This window comes from Tachypleus tridentatus, chromosome 10 (genome assembly GCF_004210375.1).
Source record: "Tachypleus tridentatus isolate NWPU-2018 chromosome 10, ASM421037v1, whole genome shotgun sequence".
NCBI lineage: Eukaryota > Metazoa > Arthropoda > Merostomata > Xiphosura > Limulidae > Tachypleus > Tachypleus tridentatus.
In genome coordinates, this window is record NC_134834.1 from 93,998,289 (window position 1) to 94,009,542 (window position 11,254).

Sequence of the window (11,254 nt, forward strand, 5' to 3'; positions counted from 1 at the left end):
TTTCGATACCTGTTGTGTACAGAACACAGATCGCCCAACTTGAAGCTTCTGTGATTAATTATAAACAAACAAGTGTACGCGTTTCGCAATTCACTGAACTACTTTTAAAACCAATAGACTCCATTGTGTAACCCAGCTTCGTGGATATTAAATTAGTTCAAATATATATACAGTTTTATTTTTAAGGTTAACTGTATGGCTGTTATGAACTAATGAGCATTAAGCCTAGCAGTTTATTGTTTAAAGCACGTGTTGTATATTCTGGTCTCAAATAGGCAGAAATTCAGTTATGCATTATTGATATTGCTATGGTATTTGGATCTAGAAAGTATTAGTAGCAGATAAGTTTGTCGCCACAAACCAAAAGGTAGAGATAATTTGACAGAGTGAATCAGTGGCTTATCAATGGCTTATCGATAAAGAGACGATCAGACAAGGAGACAATAAACAAATTATTTTTGTTTTATCTCAGAAGAACAACAGGCCTCAAGAAAGAGAAATCGAGAAAAGGTTTGTTTTGTTTGTATTAAAACTCGATTTCTAATGTTATAAGTCAGCAGGACTGTCGCTGCGCCACCGGAGCTCGGGAAGGGGAAATGTCTTATACAAAAGAATAATGCAGTTTATGTGCACGGAAACCTAAATAAGTGAATGAAATTAAAACATAGACTGGTCTCAGAAAGGAGATAAAATATATCATAAGGATAATCATTCCCAGATCATATCTGTATACATATATTTTTTACGTCGCTTAACGGGCCGGCATAGCCAGGTGGGTTGAGGCATTCGACTCGTAATCAGACGGTCGCGGGTTCGAATCCTCGTCACACCAAATATGCTCGCCCTTTCAGCCGTGGAGGCGTTATCATGTTACGGTCAATTCCACTATTCGTTGGTAAAAGAGTAGCCAAAGAGTTGGCGGTGGATGGTGATGACTCAGCTGCATTCTGCTCTAGTCTTACACTGCTAAATTAAGGACGGCTAGCGCAGATAGCCCTCGAGTAGTTTTACGCAAAATTCAAAAAACAAACAAACTGGCTTTAAGCAGTGAATTCGGAAATTATACTTATTCGAAGTATCCATATCATGTATTATCCATTCTCATAGAATAACTGTCATTATAGGAAAATTATCATTTTTATATCTTCGCGATAATAAATTAAAAATTATTTGCCATTTCTTCTACTTGAACAGTTAATATAGCATTCATTTTGTTAATTTTTTTTCTTAATGCATAGGTTCTTTTTCTAATATTAATTAAACATCCTTACGTTACAATAAAAGGTAAAGGTGTTGATAATATGTCATAATAAGACATACAAAAACAAGAGCAAATTTCACAGGTCACCAACGACAAGCGGCTCATGGCGTGCCAATCACCAGTTCATGGCTAGATGGTTAAGGCGTTCACTCGTAATCCAAGGGTCGTGGGTTCGAGTCCCCATCACATTAAAACATGTTAGCCCTTTAGCCGTGGGAGCATATATAATGTGACGGTCACTATTCGTTAGTAAAAGAGTAGCCCAAGAGTTGGTGGAGGGTGGTGATGACTAGCTGTCTTCCCTCTAGTCTTACACCGCCAAATTAGGGACGGCTAGCGCAGATAGCCCTGCCAAAACTTTTGCGAGAAATTCCGTAAAATAAACAATCGCCAATTAAAAAATTAGAAATCAATCGATATTTAAATTTATTTGTCTTTGAGGCCTATAATTCTTAATTGACCTAATAATAAGTCACTTTTAACAGACTTAATTTAATTCGTATAATTGAAACAATCTTTATCGAAACGAATTCAAAGAAAAACAAAAAAAGCGAAGGTTCACCCAGTGGCGATAAATGTAACTTTTATTAAATCTTCATAGGAAAAACGTTTTCAGTTTTTTTTTAGTATCCCTGTAAACTAATAAAGATTAATTAAAGTAATTAAACTGAGCACTGTATGAGGTTTGTTAAAAACAGCTCTATTTGTACGAAGATTGATTATATATAGCACGTAGGGTAAAGCTGAATATCGGGAGATGTGGTCGCTTTAAAATAAAAATAACCAACAGCAGGTACAGAAGTTGTGGTTAACGGATTATCAACCATATATAGTTATTTAAGATAGTAAAATTTCTTTATTGTAACTTAAACGAATCTGTCTGAAAGTTCATACTTCCTCCTAGAGACTCCCTATAGAGACCCTAGATACAGTAAGTATCCAGACTTATGATGCTAAAATTCAGCTTTTGATACCCGTGACTGGCATGGCACAGATAGACCACTATGGAGCTTTGTCCCAACAACAGAGAAACGAACAAACAAATTGAAAGCTGGGTTTCTATTCCATCCAATATGTCTGTTTTGAAAGATCTCATTCGATTACATATGTAGCCCTGCAAAGAGATGCTTATAATAAGTTGGTGTTTCTATGGAAACATGAGTTTTTCTTTTAAGTGACTAGATTACTATTGGCTTATTTGCATCGATTGTTATCTTTCAAACTCCGTTAACAAATGGGCACAGAGGACACATGGCCCACAATACATGTTTCAATTATTTTCAAGAGAAAAATTTGTGATTGGTTCTTTTCTACCCTATATATAATGTATAACAGCTTATAAATATGTTAACTTTCTTCATACTGTATAAATAATAACCAAAACTAGAAGTTACGTCAAAATAACAACGGTGAAAGGTTTCTCAGGTTAAAGATTAATAAATTTCAACACTCTCGAAGGTCATTCATGTTGAACCCCTTTCTGGTATCGTATCGTCGTTATTGAATAAACAATAAATGTGTTTCTTTCTCACAAAAAATATTGGACTGACGAGGACACGTAAATATGTTGAAGCTTGAATTTATATAAATTTAGGTGTTTTTTTGTTATTATTGTAGACTTTTGACTTATGAGCACAACACAGATAGCTTAAAGTGTAGTTTTGTAAACAATGCACAAAGCAAAATAAACCAACTCTGACCTTAAACTTTATTTTATGTTAATTCTTGGTTAAAATTCCAATAAGCGTGCATCTAGTAATCTATCAATTAATCACAAAAGTAGAAATATTGGTTATTTGGAGTAAGCCAATTTTACGGATTTTACTGGAGAATGAGTACTGGATCTGTACATGAAGTAAATAGTGCACTGTTTCAAAGTTCGTGTCTAATGCAAAACGTTCTTTCGTTCAACAGATTTATCACTAAATACGTCAAATACAATTATATAAGCAAAGTGCGATTTACATCTATAAACGTCTCTTTTCAGTTTCTATCCTTCTTCAAGAGAAATGTAAAGAATTGAAGAATCGCATTTTGTTTCGATACATTACCAAGTATTATTAAGTATTACCAAGTTATGAAAATAGCTAAAATTAACACTGCACAGCTTATGTTTTGGTTTACTTTCGCGATGTTTAAGAATTACACTGATGGCACGAACAGCACAGTGTATTCCAGTGTGTTTTGGACATACGATTTACAAACTCATAAATGTTATGGTTCACACATGATAGGCTGGGCGTGGTCTAGTGACTAAATGTTAGATTCAGATCGGAAAGTTCAAAGTTCGACTTTTATACACAGTTGGACATGTTTCTTTCTCACTTTTAGATGTAGAAGAATTATGACAGTCAATCCCAATATACCAGTATTAAAGGTAGCAATGTCGATTTGGATTGTGACAGTTAATCCCGTGATTCCATTGTTGTATATGTCGACGGGGATTGTGAGAGTCAATCCTCTGTTCCATTATTGTTAAAAGTAGTTATGTACGACGGACTGTGACAGTCAGTCCCACTATTTCATTATCGTAGATATGTAAATGACGGACTGTGACAGTGTAAATCACATTATTCCATTATTAAAAATAGCTATGTAGACGGCGGACTCTGAGAGTCAATCCCTCTGTTCCATTGTTAAAAGTAGCTCTGTAGACGGTGGATTGTGAAAGTTTATCCCTTATTCCATTATTAGAAGTAACTGTGTAGATGGTGGATTGTGACAGTCAGTTCCGCTATTTCATTATTAAAGTAGATATGTAGATGACGGACTGTGACAGTAAATCACATTATTCCATTATTAAAAGTAGCTATGTAGACGGCGGACTCTGAGAGTCAACCTCTATTCCATTGTTGAAAGTAGCTCTGTAGACGGTGGATTGTGAAAGTTTATCCCTTTATTCCATTATTAAGAAGTAACTGTGTGATGGTGGATTGTGACAGTCAGTTCCGCTATTTCATTATTAAAAGTAGATATGTAGATGACGATGTGACAGTAAATCACATTATTCCATTATTAAAAGTAGCTATGTAGACGGGCGGACTCTGAGAGTCAATCCCTCTATTCCATTGTTGAAAGTAGCTCTGTAGACGGTGGATTGTGAAAGTATCCCTTTATTCCATTATTAGAAGTAACTGTGTAGATGGTGGATTGTGAGCCGTTCCATATTTCATTATTAAAAGAATATGTAGATGACGGACTGCAGCAAATCACATTATTCCATTATTAAAAGTAGCTATGTAGACGGCACTCTGAGAGTCAATCCCTCTATTCCATTGTTGAAAGAAGCTCTGTAGACGTGGATTGTGAAAGTTTATCCCTTTATTCCATTATTAGAAGTAACTGTGTAGATGGCGGACTGTGAGTGTAAGTTCCGCTATTATATTATTAAAAGTAGATATGTAGATGACGGACTGTGACAGTAAATCACATTATTCCATTATTAAAAGTAGCTATGTAGACGGCGGACTCTGAGAGTCAATCCCTCTATTCCATTGTTGAAAGTAGCTCTGTAGACGGTGGATTGTGAAAGTTTATCCCTTTATTCCATTATTAGAAGTAACTCTGTAGACGGTGGATTGTGACAGTTAATCCCGTTATTCCATTGTTAAAAGTAGCTATGTCGACGGGGATTGTGAGAGTCAATCCCCTGTTCCATTGTTAAAAGTAAAGGTAGACGACGGACTGTGACAGTCAGTCCCACTATTTCATTATAAAAGTAGATATGTGTGATGACGACTTGCATAGTAAATCACATTATTCCATTATTAAAAGTAGCTATGTAGATGGCGGACTCTGGAAAGTTTATCCCTTTATTCCATTATTAGAAGTAACTGTGTAGACGGTGGATTGTGTTTATCCCTTTATTCCATTATTAGAAGTAACTCTGTAGACGGTGGATTGTGACAGTCAATCCTTCTATTCCATTGTTGAAAGTAGCTCTGTAGACGGTGGATTGTGAAAGTTTATCCTTTATTCCATTATTAGAAGTAACTGTGTAGATGGTGGATTGTGACAGTCAGTTCCGCTATTTCATTATTAAAAGTAGATATGTAGATGACGGACTGTGACAGTAAATCCACATTATTCCATTATTAAAAGTAGCTATGTAGACGGCGGACTCTGAGAGTCAATCCCCTATTCCATTGTTGAAAGTAGCTCTGTAGACGGTGGATTGTGAAAGTTTATCCCTTTATTCCATTATTAGAGGTAACTGTGTAGATGGTGGATTGTGACAGTCAGTTCCACTATTTCATTAGTAAAAGTAGCTACGTAGACGACGGGCTTCGACAGTCAATGTTTTCTATTTCATTAGTAAGACTAACTGTGTAGATGACGGACTGTGACAGTCAGTCTTTCTATTCTCTTACTAAAAGTAGTTATGTAGACGACGGACTGTGACAGTCAGTCTCTCTATTCCATTATACAAAGTAGCTATGTTGAGAGCGGGTGCAGTTGATTGTTTGTCCTTTCTCTCTCTCTAGTCAAGATCTGTAAATTAATGATGGCTGTACCGAAACCTGATATAGCCATTTAGCCCGCTTGTGAAGGTGTGATTACATTGGATAATACAATGAATGTCTGGTTACACTTGATAATACAATGAAGGTCGGTTACCCATGGTAATACAGTGAAGTCTGATTACTCTTGGTAGTACAGTTAAGGCCTGGTTACCCTTGGTAATACAGTGAAGGTCTAGTTACAGTAGGAAATGCAATGAAGGTCTGACTACACTGATAAACACAATGAAGGTCTGGTTACAGTGAGCGATACAATGAAGGTCTTGTTAAACTGGGTAATTTAGTGAATATCTGACTACTCTGGTAAATAGAATGAAGGTCTGGTTATAGTGGGTAATACAGTGATCTGGTTATAGTGGGTAATACAGTGAAGGTTTGGTTATAGTGGGTAATAGAGTGAATGTCTGACTAACCTGGTAAATAGAATGAAGGTCTGGTTATAATGGGTAATACAGTACTGAACCAAAATTTCTGAAGTTTATTTCCGGCGATATTCTTCTTTTGATAATTCGCTTTTATGATTTTAGTTTTAGAAGTTTTAAGTAAACATTAGGTTTAGTAAATTAGTTTTATATGTTAGTCAATTTACAACATAGCTTTAAGTATTTAAATAGATAAATAAATCCAGAGAAAGGGAGAAAACACCGAGATAAAAATCTTAGTGAAATGTTCAGTCCAATGCTGTATTGCATCTAGAAAATTTAACCAAAACTTAGCTGCTCATTATATTATGGCAAATATTTTACGTTCGCTTATGGGTATTTAAAAAGAATCCAAGTCGTCACATATGCTTCCTATACATGAACTGAGTGTATAATACTAAATGTTAGCATTGTAAAAACCTGTGTTTAGAATTTAGAAGCCATCGTTTGTACTAAAAGTTATTTAATATTGGTTAAGGGTTAAACATGTGATGAATTATTCCAACAAGACATCTGAATATTTCATATTTATGTGGTTCAGTAATGGCTTCCAGGAAAAACAATAATGAAACATAACGGACAGTTCTATTACTAGACTGGTCAATATTCTTTAAGTTTAATATTCATAGAAAGGCGAATGGTGGTTTCCGGAAGGAAAGCTTCTGAATTATCCTAACGAGACCATTAAATAATTGTAATTTTTTAATATTTATTTAGTCCAGTGACGGTTTTCAAATGAAATTTGACGAATCATTGCAAGGCCATGTTTCGCACTGATCTGATCCATTATTGATTTTCAGACATGTCATGGATTATTTAATAATACCGCTGAATATTCATAATACTTCATACTTCTGTGACTTAGAAATTAAGTTTTCCTGTTTTAGGGTTGTAGGTCACTCAAAATATTTATTGTAAAACCCATCACATTTTGTTTTCTGAGAGGCCTCATGCTCGTTAACTTCGATGTAATTTAATCAACACAATGAATTCGTCTGTCTCGGTTCCATGCTTTACGATCCCATAAAAGCAAGAGCATTAGTGACGAATCTTCGAGTTAATATATGTTTATATGATTTGTACCCATTTATTTTGAGTGTGTGCTATGTATCTAGTTGGATCGTGAAAGAATTATATTTATTTTTGTACCGAAACACGCACTAGGGATAAAACCACTACTTCCTTTTTTTCTTCTGTCTGGGTGTATTGTAATTTATAAACATAAGCCTAAAAACTGTTAACTTTAGCATAATAATTAAGGGTAAATCCTAATGTATACTAAACTTATACGTACTGATGTCAAGCATGCATCTACTAATTAAAGTTAACCTATCTGTAGCAAAGTACAACAAAATCTGGATGAATCTGATATAATATATCTCTTTTAATTAACTTATTGGTTTCGAAAATACAAGTTCGTATTCAGTTAGCAGCTGAAGAAATTGCGTTCTAAGCCTATCTTTACTGATATATATATATATATATTTCATAAACTTGACTTTGAACAACATATTTTATTGAAAAAACAAAATGGACACTGCCGTACCTAACCATGTCTCGATATCCTATTAATTGACTATCCAAACTTAACGTTGTAAACACGGAATCACAAGGGTAGTTTTGTTTTTGTTTGTACTTTATATTTTGTAAACGATTGTTTTTGGCCTTACATTACTAAAATTTCAATTCAAACAATTATTGATAAATTCAGCTGCAAATGAGAAGTGTTATTCCTTAACATTTAAATTAAATCAACACATCAACTGTATGGCTTCTTGATAATCCAAGTCCTCAGTCATAAACTAGAAAGTTTTAATGCTATTTTTCTTTACAGTATTAGAATGTTTTAACGTTTTGTTATATTCTTAGAATGTTTCAACGTTCTATTACAGTATTAAAATGTTTAACGTTTCGTTATAATCTTAGAATGTTTCAACGTTCTATTACAGTATTAAAATGTTTAACGTTTCGTTATAATCTTAGAATGTTTCATCGTTCTATTACAGTATTAAAATGTTTAACGTTTCGTTATAATCTTAGAATGTTTCATCGTTCTATTACAGTATTAGAATGTTTTAACGTTTCGTTATAATCTTAGAATGTTTCAACGTTCTATTGCAGTATTAGAATGTTTTAACGTTTCGTTATAATCTTAGAATGTTTCAACGTTCTATTACAGTATTAAAATGTTTAACGTTTCGTTATAATCTTAGAATGTTTCAACGTTCTATTACAGTATTAGAATGTTTTAACGTTTCGTTATAATCTTAGAATGTTTCAGCGTTCTATTACAGTATTAGAATGTTTTAACGTTTCGTTATAATCTTAGAATGTTTCAGCGTTCTATTACAGTATTAGAATGTTTTAATGTTTCGTTACAATATTAGAATGTTTCAACGTTCTATTACGGTATTAGAATGTTTTAACGTTTCGTTATAATCTTATAATGTTTTAACGTTTCGTTATAATCTTATAATGTTTTAACGTTTCGTTATAATCTTATAATGTTTTAACGTTTCGTTATAATCTTATAATGTTTTAACGTTTCGTTATAATCTTAGAATGTTTCAGCGTTCTATTACAGTATTAGAATGTTTTAACATGTCGTTACAATATTAGAATGCTTAATTACAATGTTAGAATAATGCACTCTAGAAAGGTAACTTATGATTCTCTTGTAATAATTTTCCTTCGACAAATGTTTTTCTTGTTTTACTAAATTTAATAACTATAGTTTTCTTTCACGCAACTTTATTTCTGTCGTTGTATTAATTATACTTCTTGGAACTCTCGTTTTTTAGCATGTAAGCGAAAGGAAGAAGCCCCCCAGCAGAAAAAAAACACAACCAGCCTAAGAAACCGCGCCTCGTCTTCACCGACCTTCAAAGGCGGACGTTACAGGCAATCTTCAAGGAGACCAAAAGGCCTTCGAAAGAAATGCAGATTACCATTGCACAACAACTTGGACTTGATCTAACTACGGTAGGGAACTTCTTCATGAACGCTAGACGTCGTTCTCAAGACAAGTGGGCGGAAGAAAATAAATCTCAACCACATGATGGCGCAGCAGTCGACAACATCAACGTGTCTTGTGTAACACTTATCAATAGCAGCGCCCCCTCGCCGCTGTCACCATCAACAAACTGTGAGTCGCCGACTCTTTCAACAGTTTCGGTCAGTAACTTAACATCATCCTAGATCTATTGAAACGTACAGCTCCATCTAGCATCAAAAATTTTCATCATGCGGAAACGAAGACTCTTATCATATTGATGAATCGGCAGACATAATGAGATCTATTAATGTGATTAGTTTATCACTTTCAGTTTCGATTTTCACGAAGAGAATATTGTACTTATCTGCTAAGTTACGTGACAAGCGTCGCATACAAAGTGTTTTCGAAGCTCAAGTTCAGTTTTAGATACCTCTGGGTGGTGTCCTTACATTCCTGAAACCACGGTGATAATTATGCACATTTGTAACTTTGGTTTCTTGACTGAATCATTTCATCATAACTTTCTCCTGTTTGGAGAAGCTCCTGAACTGAGGGCAATAACGTTAACGTTACTGTAGTCACAAGTCAGTATAAACTAATACGTAAACAACAACAAACATTTAATAATATATTAAGAAAACGTTTTAGAAATGGATGTTTGTGCATTTCTGCTACGTTAAAAGCGTGAATATTTCGCGTGTTTTCTCTTCGTTCTGGATGTGTAGGGCTGATTAAAAGTAAAAGAAAAACAAAACATTCCAGTATTTAAATTATGAATTAATATACATGATATTTTAAACTAGAATTATATGTTTTATATATATATATATATATTTATTTATTTATTCTGTTATTTAACAAGCTACTTAATTCGTTGAATACTCAGTTTTCAATTTTTTCAAGTCAAACTGTGTGTGTGAATATATTTTTAGCTCAATCTAGTCGAAGGATACGCGTTTTTTTTTTACTACATCAATTGCTTTTTGCATAATTAAGGTGTTTCGGCTGAAGTTTATAAAATTCTCTGATATTCCTGATATACCAAAGATTGAAATGTTGTAGAATGGACAAGATACTTACGTTAGTTATATTATTCAGCCTACAAAAGCGGATTATGTTAGAGACTGATTGGTTTATAACATAATTAAGATCTGGTTGATTCTTTAGGTCATTGGACTTACTGTGTGTGAATTATGATGAAGACAGACATTCCGTGAGAGACGGCAAATTATAGTAATTATTTTAAAAGATAATTAGAAGCTGGTTAGACATTTACGGATAATCGAATGTATTGTAGGCTTTGTAAAAGAGGCTACTTGATTATAACTATGGTGTTGTTTCTTATTGTTATTTTTAGGCTATTTGGTTAGTTTAGATATTTAACTTACAGACCATAGATGGACGCTCAGTGTTTTAATTGTGATTTTGAAAGAGGCTGGAATTCACTTTCGTGATCTAATTTGACATTGAAGTCAGAAAAATTAAAGGCTTGAACCCTTTTCGCACTGTTCCGCCCTAGTTTGATCCTGGCGGACGAGACGTGCGAGTAGACAAATCAGAAGTATATATATTCTAGAATTTTTTCTCAACTGAGCAGCTTTATTTGAAAACACAAGTTGTAGCTCGTAAATTTGCTGCAACAAATAGTTGCTTCGAAAAATTCAGATATTTAGGTCACCCAAACGCAGATCCATTCTTTTTTTTTTTTGTTTCTTAATGACAAATACGTATATTTACAGTAAATATTTCTCGCATTCTTTACTAGCAAGAGAACTTAGAGTAGGGTTTGCAACAGAAAATCTTACGACTGTTTTTGTTATGGAGTTTTATTACGTAGAATGTGTCTTTTTAAGTTATTTTAGGATATCTGTAACAGTATAGAAAATAAAGTTCACCACCGACTAATCTTCAAACTACTGGTAATATAAGTAATAACAAAATGTGGATGGATTATTTTGTAACATATTTATTTTCCATTACAGTTTTTTTTTCTTTCTTAAACTATCTTTTTTTTTTTCCTTTTTATTATGTTCTATGAAATTCAAAATACATAGAT

At 33.7% G+C, this 11,254-nt stretch overlaps 1 protein-coding gene across 1 annotated transcript in view; it reads left to right on the top strand.

Moving 5' to 3' along the window:
* LOC143228405 (eukaryotic translation initiation factor 2 subunit 1-like) overlaps positions 1 to 9,401 on the top strand; it is a 29,351-nt gene extending 19,950 nt beyond the window's left edge. Inside the window, exon 6 of the mRNA XM_076459671.1 lies at positions 9,013 to 9,401. Within this exon, the coding sequence (XP_076315786.1) occupies positions 9,013 to 9,401 (389 nt within the window). The remainder of the gene's footprint in view (positions 1 to 9,012) is intronic.
* Positions 9,402 to 11,254: the final 1,853 nt, after the last annotated feature.